A 22,090-nucleotide genomic window follows, 5' to 3' on the forward strand; every position below is an offset into this window, starting at 1 on the left:
TATGGAGGTTAATATCTGTCATCAGAAATAAATAATAAAGAAGAAATGTGAGATTTACAGTTGTAGCGTGGAATCTATGGACAAGATAAAGGATATATACTTCATAGTGTTCTTCATATATAAAACATGACATAGCTTCTTAAAAATACATTATAGTAGGTTCCATGAAAAAAAATGTGGCTGAGGGAAACAAATTAGAAAGTGAAGCCATAGCTGAGATAATGCTTCCATTTTACTTCTTTTAAACTTCAAAATTAAATTCTAGTATGAACTGTCTCAGGGTGGCTTGATCACAAACCCCTTTACTTTCTTTAGAAATCCAGGACTGAACAGAAAAAGTTCTTCCTAGTTATTAAAGAAAGTGGGTCACTGGTTTCTGCATTCAGATACATTCAAATAATGTGGCTTTTTAAACTTTAAACACGTCTCATTGTATATAACCCTCAGTAAGGAATGTGCACTTTGGTGCATATGAAAATATTGGTTGAGACACCAAGATGTTTGATATACTGCACATGCGCCATTCATTAATTTTCCCTGACAATTTATATGCATAGCTGTTGGGTTATCCAAATATAAACTTGCACATACCCTGAGAGCTCGGAAGGTTCACACCCTTTTTAAATGCAGGCAACCTTTCTTCTCCGGGAATTCCCATTAGGCCTCTATAGTGCACTTGCCAGAAGGCTGAAGCTCAGCAGGTGTGGTCTTTCTGGAAATTTTTCCCAGTGGAAGTTTAATGGGAACCTCTCACACATATAAAAATATAATACTCACACAAATGTTTGCTGGATCAGGAACTCAATTTTTAAACTCAGGGGGGCAGGGACTATGTCTTTTAGTGTACACTAGCATATCCTGACTCTAGATCAGGGTTCTACATGCCACAGAAAATTAAATAATAACTGAATAGTCATTAAAATATTCCCTGTGAAAGCTGCTAAATCATTTCAAGGGACAGTTCTAGAAAAGCCATAACCTTATTCTGGAAACCAAAAGAAATTCAGTGTGTTCAGCACTTCGTATAATGGGCACTTATTTATTCGGTATAATGTTTTGCAAAATGAAATTCAAAAAGTGCAGCTACATGTTTCCAGATAGGTGACATGGAGATTATTCCCTTGGTCCTTACAAAATAGTTTGGAGATTAAATGTTGTGCAAAGGCTATGTGTTACTAAAGCATGTGCTTTCATTGCATCTTTGCACTGTCCTGCTCATTAGGACACGGTAATTATAGTGGTGCTCTTCTGAGATGGAGATTATGTTTCTGGCAGCTTCTGTTCCTGACCCAGCCATAAAACATCCGTATAGCTAAAGCTGAACATACCAACATCTGGCCTGAGAGCAACCACTTTATACCATTTGATTTGAGATATTATTTAAAAAGAAGTTAAAATCAAGACCTCATAATACAGAAAGTTACCGTTCCCCTTTCAGCTGAACAATTTGTTCAAAGCCCCAAGTCTGGAGTCACTGCTGATTCTTAGAACAAAAAATTCGTTTGGGGATTCAGGTCTAAAACGCACACTGGATTCTGACTCAGTTGGAATAAATATATTTCTAGCAGGAAAGAAGTCAAATTACCTCAGTTTTGAGGCACACATGATCAGAGAAGTCAAAGCAAGTATGTAGTATAACTTCATTACAAGGAAAAATCTATAGTCAGTTACAAGAATAAGAATTACAGAGAAAGAGGCTGCCTACTCAGATACCTATTTTATGGATGCACTGTGTGGACCGTGACCTCCTGCCTTCTGCAAAACTCCTTTCCAGTCCACCTAAATTTCACAAGTTAATGTTGTATCTACATCACACTGAAAAAAAATTAAATCTGGGGACTCTTGCACTGGGAAGTATTAATTTTTATTTTTTTTTAATTAACAGTTATTCTGGTAAAAAAAAGAAAAAAAAGCCCACTACCTTTAAGTGCCTGTTTTAGGAGGCAAGATCTGTCACCTTATGATGGAGAAGCACTATTTCATGTGATAAAGGATACTGACATTTCTCTTTAACATATGTTAATAGCATCACCTGTCGTGGTTTAACCCCAGCCAGCAACTAAGCACCACACAGCCGCTCGCTCACTCCCCGCCGGTGGGATGGGGGAGAGAATCGGAAGAGTAAAAGTGAGTAAACTCATGGGTTGAGATAAAGACAGTTTAATGGGTAAAGCAAAAGCCGCGCGCGCAAGCAAAGCAAAGCAAGGAATTCATTCACTACTTCCCATCGGCAGGCAGGTGTTCAGCCATCCTCAGGAAAGCAGGGCTCCATCACGCATAAGGGTTACTTGGGAAGACAAACGCCATCACGTCGAACGTCCCCCCCTTCCTTCTTCTTCCCCCAGCTTATATACTGAGCATGACGTCATATGGTATGGAATAGCCCTTTGGCCAGTCTGGGTCAGCTGTCCTAGCTATGCTCCCTCCCAGCTTCTTGTGCACCTGGCAGAGCACAAGAAGCTGAAAAGTCCTTGACTAGTGTAAACTCTGCTCAGCAAGAACCAAAACATCAGTGCGTTATCAACATTATTCTCATCCTAAATCCAAAACACAGCGCTCTACCAGCTACTAAGAAGAAAACTAACTCTATCCCAGCTGAAACCAGGACAGTATCCACCCCTTATTCCATACCATTTACGTCATGCTCAGGTCCCACATTTTCCAATACAGCCTCATTAACCACCACCCCACTTATTTTATGGACCACCCCTGTAAAATGTCTGTAAAATGTCCATAAACATCCACAAATGTCCACATAATGTCCATTGAGTTCATTTAGTCCGAGACTTTGGGCTCCATCTGTGATGGTGGTCACTCAGGACAGGAGAGGCGGTGTGTTGCGTGGAGTTATTGGGCACCAAAGCCAGCTCAGGTTGGGTCACTGCTGCACTTGCACTGCTTCTTGTAAGGCTTCTTCTCCATTGGTTCAGGTGGTTCCTGGTATGGTAATTCCTATAACATGCAACTCAGATCATGGGTTACAACAATTTAAAGGTATTTCCATTACAATCTCCACCCCTGGCCCCTTTGGGCCAGGATTAACATTGCAAGGAACTCCTCCCCTTGCTCCTAGCCTGCCTAGCAATAAGGGGTTCCTGCTATAGTAATTCCCATAACATGCAACTCAAATCCTAGGTTACAACAATTTAAAGGTATTTCCATTACGATCTCTACCCCTGGCCCCTTTGGACCAGACCATTGGGCTTAACACTGCAATGGACTCCTCCCCTTGCCCCTGCTCCGGCTTGGACTTATCCACAGACTGCAGTCCCTTAGGGGTTTACCTGCTCCAAGCGGAGCCTTGTCTATGAGCCACAGTCTCTCCAGGGGTATACCTGCTGCGGCATGGATTTATCCACAGCCACAGTCACTTAGAGGTGCACCTGTTCCCACATGGCCTTCTCCATGGGCCACAATGCTTTCAGAGATATACCTGCTCCAGCGTGGCCTTGCCCGCAGCCACAGTCTCTTCAGAAGTAAACTTGCTCCACCATGGCCTTACCCGCAGCCACAGTCTCTTCAGAAGTAAGCTTGTTCCACCATGGCCTTACCCATGGCCACACGCTTTGAGGTGCTCCAGCATGACCTCATGCACAGCCACTGATGCCTCAAGGTGTACCTGCTGCAGCATGGACTTATCCACAGCCACAGATGCTTCGAGGTGTACCTTCTCCAGCATGGACTTATCCTTGGGCCACAATGCCTTCAAGAGGTATATCTGCTGCGGCACAGACATAACCATGGCCACAGATGCTTCGAGATGTACCTGCTCTGGCATGGGCTTATCCATGGCCACAGATGCTTCGGGGTGTCCTGCTCCCGCATGGACTGATCCACAGGTCACAGTCCCTTTGACTCGAGTTCACACTGGAGTTCCAGCCTGTCCAGTACAGCAGCACAGAAACAGCAGCGATGCCCTGGCCATCTGCCAGCCCAGGCGCATGGCTGTTGTTGTTATCAAAATGTTCCCAGGCACAGCAGAGTAAGATGATAAGCAATTCAGCAAGCAGCAAAAGCAAAAAGCAGCCACTAACGAGCACTAGACTCTAATATACAGTAAGGCAAGCAAGCCCCATGGCAAGTACAGAAGCCTGCCGATTAATACCTAAACAGCAATACCTGCTATAACTTCGATCTAGCACATTCTAATTAAATCTGTCGTTATCTCGAACCCTTCGAGCCCCACGTTGGGCGCCAAAAAGGACTGTCGTGGTTTAACCCCAGCCAGCAACTAAGCACCACACAGCCGCTCGCTCACTCCCCCGCGGTGGGATGGGGGAGAGAATCAGAAGAGTAAAAGTGAGAAAACTCATGGGTTGAGATAAAGACAGTTTAATGGGTAAAGCAAAAGCCGCGCGCGCAAGCAAAGCAAAGCAAGGAATTCATTCACTACTTCCCGTCGGCAGGCAGGTGTTCAGCCATCCTCAGGAAAGCAGGGCTCCATCACGCGTAAGGGTTACTTGGGAAGACAAACGCCATCACGTCGAACGTCCCCCCCTTCCTTCTTCTTCCCCCAGCTTATATACTGAGCATGACGTCATATGGTATGGAACAGCCCTTTGGCCAGTCTGGGTCAGCTGTCCTAGCTATGCTCCCTCCCAGCTTCTTGTGCACCTGGCAGAGCACAAGAAGCTGAAAAGTCCTTGACTAGTGTAAACTCTGCTCAGCAAGAACCAAAACATCAGTGCGTTATCAACATTATTCTCATCCTAAATCCAAAACACAGCGCTCTACCAGCTACTAAGAAGAAAACTAACTCTATCCCAGCTGAAACCAGGACAATCCCTTTTTGGTTTCCTCATGTCCAGATCCAGCACCTGGAGTCTGCATTACCAAGGATAACTAGATACTAAACCTTATACCCACAGCACCTCAGCTACACTGTGATTCCTGAGAACATAGCCCACATTTATTGTGCCACACTAACTGGATTTGCTTCGGGACTGGTCTGCATTCAAGTCTGTTGCCCTTCCTCATCCTTTATAAGAAGTATTTGAAGGTATTTGTCAAAACCCTTCATGTTCAGTTTTCTGTTTGCTTCTTTCAATTTCTACTAGGGTATAAACTAGTAAATGGTTGTGATCTATTCCTGCTTATAAATTTATGATGGAATAAGCACCTAGTGAGACCACAACATACAGGGCTTGAAAATGATAAGCATTTCTTCATGGCATGCTGGACAGTCGCAATAAATTCATAACTGCCCCTCTGTAGACCAGTGCTTCTAATAGAACAGATTTAGCATAATACAGTAGGATCACTGTTACGCTGACTTTAAACGATTTGTTGATTCATAAATGTCTGAGCAGCTGATTAGTGCAGAGGTAAGTTGCCACTGTGCTCCAAAGTATAGTTGTGTGCAAACTGTGTACAGCTCCTGCAATCCTGATTAGTGTTGGCCAATCAACCATTAAAACAGTTGCGGCAATGGAGGTTTTGTGGTTTGACCAAAGATTATGGGCATCAGAAATAGGCCAAGTTCTGGCTTTTAGAGAATAGGAAGCTCAGACTTTGTAGGGAACAAGGGTAATACTTGTACCCATAGCTCAGTTACCACAAATAATGTCACCTGCAACATTTGTTCACCATCAGGGCAAGTTCATGAGAACCATTCCAAGAACTACAGAAAAGGTGCATGATATCAGGATTTTGAGAAAGTCTTGTCTTTTCTGACTCATGAAACTATGTCCTTATGTCAGAGAGCTTGGCAAAAAAAAGTCTGACTGTCCGCTTACAGCTGCAGGAGGGAGGTGGAGTGAGATGCAGTTTCAAAAGTCCTTGAAATACCAAGTGAGTGGGTAATGAAATGGCAGATTATATTTAATCCAAATATCACACAAAGACACTGGATTACTTTAATTTACTTGATACCACTGAGTTATTGTAGATAATTATCTGAAAACTGGCACAGAATTTTAGAGGCAGTAAAAAAAGTGAATACAGTTTCAGAAACTATTTATACACAGAAACTGAAAACAAAAGACAGATTGTGACCGTGATGTTGTATAAAGTCATACGTAAGTACACGTGCATCTTGGACACTGTCTGCATTAGTGGTCATCTCAACTCCAAAGAGTTTTAGCAAAAACTACAAAAAGTATAGTGGGTAGGCTGAGGTACAAAATAAAGATTTAATTAGTTTAAGACTTCAGTTTGGAAAAGAAACTACTGTAGTGGGAGAAAACACAATTCCCTATATTTTGATGGTTGTGAAGAGTATAAATAAGTAATGATCATTTATCATTTTTCATGCTACAAAAAGTAGGGGTCATCCAACAAAATTATCAGACGAGAGCTGAGAACACACACTGCCATACATTTTGAAACAATACGTTGTTAATTATGAAACACATCTCACCGGGCTATTGTGTAAACCAAAGCACAGGCATTCAAAAAAGAATCAGACAAAATCCATGCCTATTAAATGTAGTGGTCTGCTTGTAAACTCTGGCTTAGGAAGTCCCTACTCCCAGCAAGTTATTGCCATGAACTGAGAGGGGATGCCAAGGAATGCTATGTTTCTTATGATCTTTCCCAAAGAAACCGCTACCCATTGCTCTTAAAAATAGGGTATTGCGATAGATGGCCCTTTAGTCAGACCAAGTATGACAACTCTCATAATTTACACTTGTACATTAGACAAACTTTATGTAAGATTTTACTGCCCACAGAATAATTTGGGTACTGATCACTGTGGTTCATGTTGTTTGTATGATTGTGGGCACGCTGAGCCCTACACCTATGCAAGGCTAATTACAAGCGTTTTTGCATGCTGTGGTTCTGTGGCTGTAGACCTGAGGTCCCAGCTAGGCTGAGCCCAGGCAGTTAATTATGAAAAGGTGCTTTCTGTGCTCACATTCTGGCAACACAGAGTGATGGAGGATAAGAAGATTCTTTAATGTTAACATATAATGGTGTGGGAGCTTAAAGGGTACTCTTAAAGGTACTCTGTTTCAGCAGTACCTCTGCTCTTCTCCTTCCCCTAGCAGTGCCTTCCTGTTGAGGCAGGTTGCAGCACAGACTGCATGGGCTCTGCAGAGGGGGGATTTGCTGAAAATAAACCACATTCTGTTTTTAATGGAGATTTAGAGGTTTTGGGTAATGACATATGGGAAATTCATGGTGTGAACTTAAAGAGTTATGAGGACCCTACGAGCAGTAATGGTAGCATAGAGTAAGAAGTAGTGGTATGTAGCTTTATTTAGACATACTGTTCTCTCCTGATAGGATTAAACCATTTTAGGGATTTTGAAACATTTTTTTTTATTTTACATAAACACTCCTAAACACATTTCGAGTAATGTTTTTCTTCAGAAAATCTCTTCTTGCTTCTTACAAGTATGAATCAATAAAATAGCTCACAAACTTAAGCAAGAAGACATCTGATTATTTGCCAGGTAAGATATCTAGTGCTGTACAGCGATGTTTTTATCAGTCCACTCCATGTACTCTACCTAGAATTTCCCATTTACTCATATTTCTCCCTAGAGCTTGTTTGTAGCCCAAGTTTATTTAATTTTTGAGTAACGTTTCCTGAAATAAATAAACTGTGCCCTTCAACTGTCCTTTGCAGTTAATTATGTTAACTGGGACAGCTATTCTTTGGACATTTTATAAAACACTGACACTCTCATCTGAACTAGGCCACTAACTAATTGCTATGCACAGGCAACAACGCCACATTATTTCTGAAACCCTGTCATCATTGTCCTGTAACTGAAAATCCACAGTAATGGTGAACTATCTTGTGCATGACCACTTTAAATCAGAAAATTTGCTGCTTAAACAAAGTCTCTGTTATTTCCTTTCACTGGCATGACAGAAAATAATATTAGACATTTTTACAAATTAAATTTCAGAAGAAATAATCTTAACATTGTAAAAGGACATAGTGCTATTTGGAAAATACTGTCAAAACTCAAAATGACCAGGTCAGTTCATCTTCAAAATATTGTCTTAGAAATAGAGCATCCTTTTGGATTTTTGGTATGGCACGTTATTGGTATCTGTGTAGGAATACAGCTTTTTTTATCTTTGTTAGACACCTCTTAGCTCCATATTAAGAATTTAGGGTATGCATAACCACTGCATAAAAGCTATAGTAATCCAGACCTCTGAGGGCCTCTATAGAGCTGTATAGAATGGTTCTTTGGATGACAAGGCGAACAGATCTATCAATGAATAAATTCATGGGACGTTGACTGCTACTACCTGAGTAATCACAAGGTTGAGAACAACCTCAAAAGTGGTTGGAGAGAAATACTCTTCTTTATCCTCTAGTGAAGCGTGAACCGAAAAGGATCATCTCTGGGGACTACTCATGAGCCCTTACTCAAGTTTTCTCTTTTAGGTGCTAAGCTTGGTAAAATGATAAACAATATTATTTTGCCCTTATGTTTTGTACTCATGCTGAAGCTGTCTAGGCGTTTTACAGATATTTACAAACCAGGCATCATAGCCATCGATGCCCATGATTCCTTGCACCTAGTCTACAGACTTCTGTTAAAGCAGAGTGGTAGCAATTCATTATCTCAAAAACTTTTGCTTTATTCTTCTTCCTTGCTGATTTAGCTGGTTTTAACTTTTAATTGGTCTTGTCTAAATGATTTGTATATAAAAAAACCTAAGCACAGCTGGAATCTCATGCGCTAAACCTCCTGTGCTTTGGCAAGTGAACTGCATGTAATGGACCCCACACAGCTTCCTTCACATAAGGAAGGGTTTCTGAAGAACTAGGAATTGTGCTTGAGCTTCTGCCAACATTTTTGTCAGAAGGTTTGTTTTTAACATTGCTAATGATTTGGAAAACAAAGTGGAGTTTGTGGGACAATCTCCAAAATATTTATGGTAATTAGCACGTGGAAAAAAAAAAGCCCTTTACAGGCTCCCCAGATCATCTGCCCTTGTATAGGAGAGGAAGCAGTTAAAAGAGGAAAATTTCTGAGCATGCTTTGTGAGTATAGGAGAGGAAGCAGTTAAAAGAGGAAAATTTCTGAGCATGCTTTGTGAGTTGCTAAACCATTAAAATTACTGTGCCAGACATAACCATGGTGCAAGTGGAAGCAAACAATGGAAATGCACTCACTAATACTATTCCAAAATTATCCTAAAGGTGCTGAAGTTGTTTGGAATTAGGTCTGTAATTGGCAAAGCTGAAAGAATGTACCCCATTTTCACAAACAATGGAAGGAGTCTCACAGAGTTACCACTCTTATTGCTGGAACATCCATCTGATACAGTAATTTAAGTAAAAATGCTGTTTGGGGCCTTATTCTATATCCTATTATTCCTAGCAAGACAGTGAACTCCCATATTAAGATACAAATCATACCATAAAGTCATAGTAATTTCATCTTGGCATTGAATAATCCTCAGCTCCAAATTCATTGTTAGCACAACTAAAATGAAGCCAAGAAAAATTTGTTCCAGGACACTTAATCAAATAGTCCAAAAAATTTTAATTCTAGTAATCTGAAATATTCTTCCACATACTATCTGTAAAATATCTGAGATGGAAATATGTGTGCACATCTAAATTTCTAAAACTACGTGTAGTCTTAAATGAAGGCATTTGCATTAGTGATGAAAAGATAGCACTGTCAAGATTTCATGTCTTTCAGATAAGCAGGCTTGGGAATCTAGAAATATTTTACATTCTTCATCACCAGCCAATTCAGGAAATTAATTTTAAAAGGGCATTTCAAGAAAGATTTGCCTCAAGCGTTTTGTATAGTTTGAAGAGAAGGGATTTTCCATGCTTTTATGTAGGTCATTTAAGTCACTCCAGAGTGTCTCTATATTCAAAATAGAAGCATTCTAGATCAGCTTTGCAAATCTATTACTGCTTACATTAGATCTGTTCTTGGGTAATTAAGTGACAACTAAAGCAGTGAATAGGTAGGCCTCTACAGTTTGAATTATTCTCTTTTATTTATTGTAGAAATGGGAAAATTCTTATGAATCTCTGCGCTATGTGGACAAATACTGAAAGAAGTTTGGATGCTTACTTTGAGCATTATTTAATCTCATTGAATCATAAATTGGGCCAGAATATCTTCCAAGAACATGCTGCCCTGAAGCATATCTGTTTTATTTGCCTTGTGCTGGTGTTGTGGTTTAACCCCAGCCAGCAACTCAGCACCACACAGCCGCTCACTCACTCCCCCGTGGTGGGATGGAAGAGAGAATCAGAAGAGTAAAAGTGAGAAAACTCATGGGTTGAGATAAAGACAGTTTAATAGGGAAAGCAAAAGCCGCGCACCCAAGCAAAGCAAAACAAGGAATTCATTCACTATTTCCCATGGGCAGGCAGGTGTTCAGCCATCCCCGGGAGAGCAGGGCTCCATCACATGTAACAACGGTTACTTGGGAAGCCAAACGCCATCACTCTGAACACCGCCCCCCCCTTCTTCTTCCCCCAGCTTTATATGCTGAGCATGACGCCATATGGTGTGGGATATCCCTTTGGCCAGTTGGGGTCAGCTGTCCCAGCTGTGTCCCCTCCCAACTTCTTGTGCACCCTCAGCCCACTCGCTGGTGGGGTGGGGTGAGAAGCAGAAAAGGTCTTCACTCTGTGTAAGCACTGCTTAGCAGTAACGGAAACATCCCTGTGTTATCAACACTGTTTTCAGCACAAATCCAAAACATAGCCCCATACTAGCTGCTAGGAAGAAAATGAACTCTATCCCAGCAAAAACCAGCACATTCTCCGCCCTTTATTCCATACCATTTATGTCATGGTCAGGTCTCATACTATCTAATACATCCTCATTAACCACCACCACCCTTCTCATCCTTTGATACAATACACCGGTATCATTCCCTTAGTCTATGGACCACCACTGTAAGATGTCTGTAAAATGTCCACAAATGTCCACTGAGTTCGTTTAGTCCATGACTTTGGGCTCCATCTCTTATGGTGGGTGCTCAGGACAGGAGAGGTCGTGTGTTATGTGGACTTATTGGGCACCAAAGCCAGCTCAGGTCAGGTCGCTGCTGCACTTGCACTGCTTCTTGTAAGGCTTCTCCTCCACTGGTTTAGGTGGTTCCTGCTATGGTAATTCCTATAACATGCAACTCAGATCATGGGTTGGTTACAACAATTTAAAGGTATTTCCATTACAATCTCTACCCCTGGTCCCTTTGGGCCAGGTTATAGGGTTTAATGTTACAATGAATTCCTCCCCATGCTCCTAGCCTGGCTAGCAACAAGGGGTTCCTGCTCTGTTGTGGGCTTATCCATGGCCACACACTTTCAGGTGCTCCAGCATGACCTCATGCACAGCCACTGATGCTTCAGGATGTACCTGCTGCATCATGGACTTACCCATAGCCACAGATGCTTCAAGGTGTATCTTCTCCAGTGTGGACTTATCCTTGGGCCACAATCCCTTCAGAGATATACCTCTTGCAGCACAGACATAATCATGGCCACAGACGCTTCGAGATGTACCTGCTCTGGCATAGGCCTATCCACATCCACAGACGCTTCGGGGTATCCTGCTCCCACGTGGACTCATCCACAGGTCACAGTCCCTTTGACTCGAGTTCACACTGGAGTTCCAGCCTGTCCAGTACAGCAGCACAGAAACAGCAGCGATGCCCTGGCCATCTGCCAGCCCAGGCACATTGCCATTGCTGGTATCAAAATGTTCCCAGGCGCAGCAGAGTAAGATGACAAGCAGTACAGCGAGCAATGAAAGCAATAAGCAGCCACTAACAAGCACTAGACTCTAATATACAGTAAGGGAAGCAAGCCCCATGGCAAGCACAGGAGCCTGTCAATTAATAGCTAAACAGCAATAAAGCTATGAATTCGATCTGGCACATTCCAATCAAATCTGTTGTTATCTTGAACCCTTCGTGCCCCACGTTGGGTGCCAAAAGGACTGTTGTGGCTTAACCCCAGCTAGCAACTCAGCACCACACAGCCGCTCGCTCACTCCCCCGCAGTGGGATGGGGGAGACAATCAGAAGAGTAACAGCGAGAAAACTCCTGGGTTGAGATAAAGGCAGTTTGATAGGGAAAGCAAAAGCCACACACGCAAACAAAGCAAAACAAGGAATTCATTCACTACTTCCCATCGGCAGGCAGGTGTTCAGTCATCCCCAGGACAGCAGGGCTCCGTCATGCGTAATGGTTACTTGGGAAGACAAACGCCATCACTCTGAACACCGCCCCCCCTTTCTTCTTCCCCCAGCTTTATATGCTGAGCATGATGCCATATGGTATGGAATAGCCCTTTGGTCAGTTGGGGTCAGCTGTCCCAGCTGTGTCCCCTCCCAACTTCTTGTGCACCCTCAGCCCGCTCACTGGTGGGGTGGGGTGAGAAGCAGAAAAGGCCTTGACTCTGTGTAAGCACTGCTCAGCAGTAATGGAAACATCCCTGTGTTATCAACACTGTTTTCAGCACAAACCCAAAACATAGCCCCATACAAGTTGCTAGGAAGTAAATTAACTCTATCCCAGCAAAAAACAGCACAGCCAGATTTACTATAATAAGAAGGATGTGGTCTACAAGTCCAAACAGTAACACTGGGGTGTGGGAGAATTCAATTCCCATTCTACCCCAGGCATACTGTGCAGCACAAATGAATGGCTACGTAGGCATGCAACTACTTCTACGTGTCTTTCTCCCCACTTTACAGTGGTCTTTACAGCTGATGGTAGTTGCTAATCGTACCATGTACATATGGATATTTTCTCACAGTGCTTCAACACATCCAACAACATGTGTTGGCCAGGTATGGCTTTTTTCCTGCAACACCTGAACTATGCAATGTCAACTAATAAAAATTGCAACAGGCATTTTTACCATTTTATTATATTTATATATATTTTATGTACATGTTATACCAAATAATTTTAGTATTTTTATGAATCCGATGTTGGATTCCAAAATTGTGGAGTCTTAAGATATTAACCACCAGTTGTTGAACAGTTTAATTAGTTTTAAAGCACGTAGGACAAAATCCTTGCAAGAAAGGGGTAAAATGTGAGGGGTATGAAGACAGTTCTTCTGGGTAAAAATCCCACTGGCCAAATGGATATGTCTCAGTAGAAAAAGAGACAGAAATAGAGGAGCAAGATCACAGAAATTTGGTGAATTCATGAGGAGTAACAGCCTTTTGTGGCTGCAGTGAAATTCCTGTAGAAATGCCTGTATGTTCAGAGAATTTGTTGTTCTCAGCAGTGTACTGCCCACAGAATCACATAACAGTCCAGGATGGAAAGGACGTCTGAAGGTCATCTTGTTCAAAACAAGCTGAACTTCAAAGCCAGACTGGGTTGCTTCAGGGCCTTGTCTTGTCAAGTTTTGAAAATCTCCAGGCATGAAACTCCTTGACCTCTCTAGGCAGCCTATGCCAGTGCTTACCACCCTTCTGGTGGAAAATGTCGTCCTTAAGCCCAACTGGACGTTCTCCAGGTGCACCTTGCTACTGCTGCCTCTTGGCATTGCATTCCTCATCTGTGACAAGAGCCTGGCTCTGCCTTCTCAGTAACCATCCGCCATGCCAGGGCATGGCAGGGCTAGTGGGCCTGGGCGCTCCTCATGTGGGCTGGCATGGCAGGGTCTCACCAGCCAGGGCCCGTCCCACCACCCCCAGTGAAGGAGGAGGGCAGGCTGGGGCAGCCGGGGGCAGCCCTCCGTCCAGGTCTGCTGCGGTGCTGAGGCTGGTCTGAGGTCAGGCTGGGAATGCAGAGCAGGGTCAGGCCTGGCGAGGGTAACCAGGGTCAGATACAGCCCCGTGATCGCTGAGTGAGTCCGTAGTGACGAGGCCAGCTGAGGCCAGGCTGGGAAGTCAGCCCGCGGGCGGTCAGGGTCCAGGCCAGCAGGGCCCATGGCTGGGCAGGGCAGGGCTGGGGCCCGGCCCTGCTGTGCCACTGCTGGGGCAGGGACCGATGGCCCCGGGAGGCCGAGATGGGGTCCTGGGCTGTGGGCAGGGTTGGGGGAGCCCTGGGGCAGGGCAGGGACAGGCAGGGCTGGTGGTGACCTCGGGGTGCTGGCACTTTGGGGCATTTCAAAACTACCATTAGATTCCTCTTTTAACTTCAGGAATGCATTATCTAGTTTAAAGTAAAATAAAAAAAAAAAAAAATCCACCCAGCATAACCTTTGTGTTACAAACAACAGTTTTATATTATAAAAAATTATCAAAATTAAACAATAACCTTGTACTGTTTGTGCCATTTAATTTTTGCTTCTCCTTCAGTTTAACTAACTAAAAATATGCTTCCCAATGATCAAAAAATTAATTTAATTTTCAAATTATCAAGCACAAGTCTAAATTGCTAACTCTACTGTAAAATGTTTACATAACAGAGACTTCAAAAATACTTTGGTTCTATTTTTAAATCATTAAACAATTTGCCTTTTTTAAAGCTAACCTTGTGCCTCTGCCAAATTTGACTCGCCAACTCATTCAGCCTGCATCTCCGCAGGAAAGGACACGGGGTTATATTGGATCGCAAACCCAGCATGAGTCAACGGTGTTGCACTATTGCAAAAAAAGCAAACATTGTGCTGAGAAGTATAAAGGGAATTGCCATCCATAAAACACGTGAAGTAAGGCTTGCTGTTGATTTAGGGCTGGCGAGGTCTCGGCTGGAGTACTGCAACCCGTAGTGAGCACCTGACAGTTAGCATCAGTTGGTAATAGATTGACTCCAGACCTTGATGGGGTAAGTCAGACATGAAATACAAGTACCACCCTAAAAAAGTAGTTAATGGGATGCTTTCATTTCTCTTCTTCCAAGCTGGTAGCCCCGAAGGTAACCCCTCCCCAGTGCCGCAGCAGGACTGCAGGATACAGAGATCCCAGACCCCACAGTGTTTCAAACAATGGTTCGAGAAGGTCCAAATCCTCTCATCAGTCCCAGCCTGACACAGCAACATTTCCATTCTTAAATATTTAAACTGAGTCAGTCATCTTAATCAACTACTTCAGCAGCAAGGAAACTTTCTTTCCTGTACTTCTCTCTCCTTACTGTTGGCTTGCCAAAGCAGGTTGTGAAGTCTGATTTACAGGAGTTTTTTAACATTAGGTTGAGATATGAAGGTCCGCTAGATGACCAGTGTTCCTTCTAGTCTTTTTTTCTAGGACTAGAAGCAGAGCTTTTCATATATGCATAGTACATGTGGGGAGATTTGAAAGACAGAAGAAGGTACCAGTAAGTTTCAAATTAATTCATTAAACTATAGAGTATGGGGGGGTGGGAGGGAACCGTAAGTACAGGTACTTACAAAAAATCTTGAGTGGGAGTTTTAGAAGTGTACCATATAGAAACAGAATTAGGTGCCTGCCAGAAGGGAAAAGCCACTGTATCATCTGTCAGAAACACTTTAACAATATTTGGCGCTCACTAATCATTTATTTGAATGTGGGCTAACATTTGCAAAAGTACCTGTATCACATAACGCAGCCATAACAAAATAATTCTGCCATTTACAGAGGCTTTATTTATGTAACAAAGGCTTTATATATGTAACTACATATATTTATGTAACATATTTATTTAAGTAACTTGTAACTATAGCTTTATGGCGCAATGCAGTCCTCTTTTGGAGGACCACCTCTGACTGCAGATATAAGTGCTGAATGTTATTCCTTTGACCCATTTTTAACTGCTTTTGCAGTTCCAATATTGTGAGGTCCTGGATATGGCCAGTTAAGAGTCACTCTAAAATTCACCTTGCTCAAAGATACTCTGCAAAGGTGATACAGCTGCAGGGCAACATCTGCAGGAGGTTATACATACTAGCCAGGAAAGCAATCACGAGCAGCAGATTGGGACAAATAAATCCGTACTAATCCTGTCTAATGCTAAAATGTTGCAGACCTCAAGACTTCTACAGGTGACAAGAGACACCGCTTTTTCTTGTTTCTTTGTTTCTTCTTTTGAGCTGAAAAGGTCTGTTGCCATTCTTACAACTCAGGGACACATTTATCCTAATCCACAGTTATGATTTTGTTTTTATTAGTGTTTGAAAAATAACAAACAGAAATAAACTCTATTTTTAGGAAGACAAGGAGGAGTAAATTTGTACTTAAAACACAGTAGTAAACTGTTTCTGAAGTCTGATTACATAAAAAAAAAAAAAAAAATATATATATCCAAATGGACTTCACCTGAATTAACTGTTTCATTACATTACCTTTTATAACCGGGGTGAGGTCAGTCAGGACAAGTCCATAGCAGGGGTCAGGCCTCAGAACAGGTACTCATAGTGGTTGCAGTGACTTTTGGCACAAATCAAAGAGTTTTTTTTATAGACAGCATTGCAACATTAAGATAAAAATTACATCAGTACACATTGCTCTCTTGGACAGAAATATCACATTTAGGTTAACATTCCATCAGAATAGTCTCAGGGTACCCACAAAGAAAGGAAAAAGGATGTTTCTACATTGCTTTTTATTTTTATCATGACTAAGAAAGACCTGAAATGCCACCCCGATATCCCCGATGTCTACTGAAGGTAAAATTCAGGACTTGGGTAGGTAGATACTCAGCTATCTGGACAAATCCAAGGAAGGCTGAATAATTAGTCACAAGGACTCCGGGTTCAAAGTTTGTTCAAAACTTTTTATTAATACTGCTTTCCATAATTCTTTCTGAGATGGCGGAGTGAGGGAGAGGTTTATTTAGTGAATTTTCTGCTGACTTGCTAATCAAGTTTCCAGAAATATAGACTTGGAACCCTTCCAACTTTCCTTTGTTAATTAATGCCAAATGAACTTTTGGAAGCTACTTAACAGGAAATTCAGGAAAAGCCAGATTCTGTGGGAGCCTTTTTTTTTTAATAAAATATGAGCTAGTAGAATGGATACAAGGCCTACAGATTAAACGTGAAGAGATAAGTTTAAAAGAGCTACAAAATTTTGATCTGTTTGTTGCTGCTTGACAACAGCTAGCAAAACCCTCTGTCCTTGAGTATTTTCGTAGCCACACACTTAAAGCTGTGTAATTTCTCTAGCAGGGTTACAGTATCCATATGGAAATTATTTCTGCTTACATACATGAATTGAGAGGAATAAAGCCACAGTCACATAGTACACAATGGACTGTATGCAAACAATTTCAGAACATATTGCAAACAAATGTTAGGGGTAGTGGTACAAATTAGCTGAACACCTGCTCTGCCCTAATACCCTCCATCCCGACCAGGCGTAACCCCAAACAGCACAGCTGAAACCAGCACACCGCTCTCCCCCTGCAACCCAAAGCCAATTACATCGGACACGTGCTGCTCCTGACTGTACAAAGCTATGCAGCCCATCCCCTTCGGGAAAGGTTGGCTTTCAGAGTCATTTAATAGCAGAAGGAAAGTGAAACTTCACTGTTCAAGCGCGCAGGCCCTGCTGCTGCGTGTGGCCGAGTCTGGGGGATTCTGCTTGGGTGCAGGGTCCCACCCGAGCGCCTGTGCCCGGGCTGGCGGGTCCGTCCGCTGTATCACAACGTGATGCTTGTAAGCGTTAAGCAGCTGTGTTCCCTGCACCGGGTAACGCCAGGTCCTGCGTGTAACGCGGTGCGATGAGGGAGAGCCGCTGCTGCGGTTTCCCCTCAGCAGGTGATTAGAGACCGGCCTGTTCCTAACGGGCACAGAGCCACCCGCAGGGGCTCTGTGAGGCGGTAGAAGGGAGAGGAGCAGCCTCAGCCCCTTGCAAACGCCGGGCCCGGGGCGAGGCTGCTGCGGCGGCCGGGGCACACCGCCGGGGGCCCCGGGTGCAGGGAGGGCCACGGACCTGCACCCCCGCGCTTTCCCCCTTCGCACCTGGGCGCCCGGCCGCCGGGGGTGCGCGGAGCTGCCGGTGACTCAGCGGCGGCGGCCCGGTGATCCCCCTCCCCCCCCCCCTCCGCGGTGGCGCCTTGCCGCGGCTCTGCCCCCTCCCTCCCTCCCTCCCTCCCTCCCGGCAGGATCATCCCACCCCGCCGGGCGGTCACCTCAGCAGGAGGAGCCGCCGCCACCGCCGCTTTGCCTCGGCTCCCGCAGCGACCTGACGGCAGTCAGCCCCGCCTCGCCTCCGCACCGCGCCATGCAAGCAGAGAAGGCAGCCGAGGGCCGGGACGCCGGCCGGCCCCTGCAGGTCACCATGAAGAGGGGTTACGAGGTGCTCCGCGACCCCCACCTCAACAAGGTAGGGGCGGGCGGGGCAGGTGCGCCCCGGCGGCCCGGGTCGCTGGGAGCTGAGGGCGGGAGCCCCCTACCCTCGCCCCGGCCCCCCGCCCGCCGGCGGGGGACGCCGAAACCTGCCGCGGCTGGGCGCTGCCTGCGGAGCCGGAGCCGGGCCCGAGGTGGCGGGGGCACCGGGCGACCTCTCGCCGCCGCCGCCACCTGTCGCGGCGCAGCGCCCGGGGAGCGGAGAGCCGAGCCCGGCCCGGCCCCCGCGCAGCAGCAGCTGCCGGGCCGGGGACGGCGGTGGGGCCGCGGTGCTTCCTGCGGGCCGGGCGGCGCTTCCTCTTCCTTCGGGGCGGCGGGGGCACCGCGGGCGGCACCCAGCGCCCGGCCGGCCCCCGCCCCGCCAGCCTCGGCCCCGCCGTGGGCAGCGGCGGCATCCCCGCTGCGTCCTCCGGAGGAGAGGAGCAGCAGCCGCCTGGGGAGGATGCTGCTGGAAGTTATGCCGCTCTGATGCGAATTCCCGCTGCCGTGTTTGTGTTTTCCCGGTACCCTCCTTCTTTTCCAGCCCTCTTTCCCACGGGTGCCCCACCTTGTTTCCTGTGGAAAAGGCATTTTATCATCATTATTCCACTTGCAGCTGTAAAATTCAACTCCAGTTTCCCACCTGCTCCGCATCAGTGCATGCAGTCAGCTTTTAAGAGATGCTGTAGCACAGCAAAACCTTTTAATCACCTTTCTAATTTGCTTAAGAATGGTAATTCAGCTTGATAAAATTTTCTAAGCATGCTAAATTAATCTGGCAAAAAAAAAAAAAAAAAGCTGAGTTAGTAAGTGTTTGCACAGCTCTGATAAAGATGCAAAGTTCAGATAGTAAAATACTTCATTGGTGTGACAGGCCCTGGATTTGCTGCCAAAATGAAAAATGGGTAAAGTCAAAGGTAGATGATAAACCATGCCTAGTACATGAAGCCTTGGTTAAGTTCTTAGCCCTAACTTTGTTCTTGCGTATTGCTTTTAATATTTAGCTCTGGTGCTCTGACTTGTACCTCTGCATTAGGAGGCATGTACAGTCATTTTACTTATTGCTGAGTTGTATAAATTGACAAAAAACTGTGTCTCTAGTTTTACTGGATAGGTTGACTCATCAGTAAAAACTCCATGTATTAGCTAGATGAATAGTGCTTTTATTAGTCTTGGTGCTTGACTACAAAGTTTCCTCAGAGGCTGTCTTATGTCTGTGTGTGTGCATGTAGGCCTGAGAAGGTCTCCTGAGGTCAGGTGAAAGGAAAACTAACCAAAATGTAAAACTCCCAAGAAGAAACCAATGAGAGGCTGTTTTGCTTGGGATAGCTTTTAAGCAGCTGCAGTATTCATGGAAAAAGTCTGATTCAGAATAACCAGGAAAGCCACCCAAACAAGAAATAGGACTTTTTCTAAAATGTGTTGTATAAAGAGCACTCAGAGGCAAAGCAGGCTCATTGCTACCTTTTTCCCCTCAAACATCATACCTCTTGCCTCTGAACAGCACACTTGGAGGTGAGGTGCTAAAGAGGAAGGGTCTTGCTTGGCCTCCTGGCTTAGGCTTTACTCTTGCCTTCCTCCTCAGCTGTGGTATAGCATATACATACTGTACAGCAGAGAAGCAAGGAAAAGTAGTTGGTCATTACAAGCCACATCTCCCCAGCTAACGCAGAGTTTGGTGTTAGAAAAGGTCAGCTGAAGTCTCTGGTCTTTGTGCCTGTGAGAAGGGTCTGGTCTCGATCTGGTGAAGAATGGGTCAGCCAGTTTTCTGACTGAGACCAGTGATTTTTTGGTGGGTGTGGATGTATTACACCCTACTATATATATATATATATACACACACATATACCCCCCCTTATATATATATATATATAGGCAATAAAATCAAATATGTTGAGGCCTGCCAATGTGGTTGCCAGTTTGATAGCTTGTAGCCTGCCTGCATGCATGGGAGCTGGTACTCCCAGTTCACTTCCTATTGCCAGGGCTGTTAAACAAGCATCAGATTCCAGAGAATTCAATTTGAAGTAGATAAAATATCTCCTTTAATGATTCTAAAGTACAGGGGTTGTTTGCAGTTCTGCAGAAGTGCCAGAGCTTTCTGCTATCTCCTGGGCCCTGTCTAAGTGCTGCAATTCCTCAGTATCAGCACTGTCTTTTGGATATGGTGCCAGTTTTAAGAGCCCTATTTGCATACACTTGGCAAAAGTAGACTGTAAGTACTGAGTAGTGGTATCTAGCAATGACTCATAGAAAAATAAGACAAATGATGTTTTTAGGGTCTCTTAAGCCAAGACAGCTGTCCTGTCAAGCAGGTAAAGCTGAAGTATGCTGCAATATATGGAAGCCTGGGGCTTGTGTCCTCAAATAATGCCTTCCTTTTCCTGGATAAGTTTGGCTTTTTTTTTTTTTTTTTAAATACCTGTCTCCATTTAGTGCCCCACTCATCCAGCAATGAAGCTGGAGTTCTGCACGCTCACTGCATACATCAATTTTTATATTTAACCTTGCTGGCTGGTGAGAGGTGAGAGAAAGGGCTGTGGGAATGCCAGGGTAAACACCCGAATTTCTTCTTTTCCACTTGCCCTCTACTTCTACCTGGGCAGCCAAATTTCCAGAATGCACTGAAGTATGTTGAAGCCCTAGGCAATGCCATTCTTAAATCTTTTATGTTTTACTTTGTAAGTAATTCACAAACATGTACAAACTTCACTGAGGAAAAGCTTAATTAAAATGTTTGATGGTTCTGTGTGGTATTTCTTCCATGCTGGGGCATTTTGCCTACATATGAAACCACTGCTGCTTTTACAAGGTCATTGAGTGGTTTGTCCCATCTCAGCAGCAGTGATGCATCAAAAATCATGAGGAACAGCAGACTGTAACACACTGAGTTTAATTACTTGAGGATGCATGTCCAAGTCTATGGACAATAATCACGATTCAGTTTATTGTCTGAGATTTTAGGTCCGTAGTGTTTAAAAGTATATTTAGAACTTTTTTGATAATTGTCCTTTTTTTTTTTTTCCCCTCAGGCAACTAAACACAATGTAAATAGCAATGACAAGGAAAACAAACACAGTTTCACTTCTTTGCACTGAAATAGATTACATTAGAAACCTTTGGCTGGAAGTTGTATGCTCTTTAAGCTGATGAGTTACAGAAGTGTAATTTGTTCTACTCCTACTATATATCTCACTTAAGCTTTCTTCAATGTAAGAGTTTGCAATTTTAAAGCACACAAATCATTTAACACTAAATTTTCATCTCATCTTTAATTTTTTTATCTTTTAATATTGTTTAAACAAATCATAGTTTCCTATAAGCTGCTTATTTTCAGAGTCTCGATGAGAAGATATACAAACACATATTTCAGTACCAAACTTTTCTAATAGCCTGTATTAGTTGCCAAGTCTAAATGCTCCCCTGATTGAGAAACTGCTCAAAAGCCACTGCTTTTCCAGGCTGCTTTCGTATTCTTGCAGAGCGATTCAGTGAGTGGGAAATAAGTGATTCTATTAAATCTAAGTGCTGGAGGGCTCCCTCCCCTCCCCAGCTGCTTAATTTTAGCCCCTGTCCCCTGAATGACTGCTATCATCATTGCTGAGTGTACTGCACTTGTAAACTGTTGGTTCTTCTTTTTTCTTTCCCTTTATTCAAGTTGCACTGAAGCACTGGAGAATTTCAGAACAGACTGTCTGATGGGGCTGCTGAATATCTGAGAGCTCCCAATCTCAATCCTACCTGCAATGTCATTGCTATTTTATCCTTACCACCTCGTCTGTGTGATGCCCCTGGATCTTAGTAGGTTCTCAACTAAGAAATGACATTAGTTGTTGGCTGGAGTTGGCTGTCAGTCCATTGACTCACTATGGGATTTACTATACAAGAATCATACTGGAACAGACCAAAGGTCCCTTTATCCCAATGTCTTATTTCTGACAGTGGCC

The 22,090-nt window shown here is 44.0% G+C and overlaps 1 protein-coding gene and 1 long non-coding RNA gene across 2 annotated transcripts in view; one reads left to right on the plus strand and one right to left on the minus strand.

The window, feature by feature from the left end:
- Positions 1 to 16,398: 16,398 nt before the first annotated feature.
- Positions 16,399 to 18,087, minus strand: LOC148053425 (uncharacterized). The gene is made up of 2 exons (XR_015708849.1): positions 17,948 to 18,087; positions 16,399 to 17,517 (listed from the first exon to the last, which is right to left on the minus strand). It is a non-coding gene; the product is annotated as an uncharacterized LOC148053425 (long non-coding RNA).
- The window catches only part of ME1 (malic enzyme 1), a 190,768-nt gene continuing 186,600 nt past the window's right edge, over positions 17,923 to 22,090 (plus strand). The window contains exon 1 of the mRNA XM_087777022.1: positions 17,923 to 18,141. Coding sequence (XP_087633148.1) covers positions 18,040 to 18,141 — 102 coding nt within the window. The 5' untranslated portion in view covers positions 17,923 to 18,039. The remainder of the gene's footprint in view (positions 18,142 to 22,090) is intronic.

This window comes from Nipponia nippon, unplaced genomic scaffold (assembly GCF_047370975.1).
Source record: "Nipponia nippon isolate SJK-2023a ecotype South Korea unplaced genomic scaffold, ASM4737097v1 scaffold_4, whole genome shotgun sequence".
Taxonomy (NCBI): Eukaryota; Metazoa; Chordata; class Aves; order Pelecaniformes; family Threskiornithidae; genus Nipponia; species Nipponia nippon.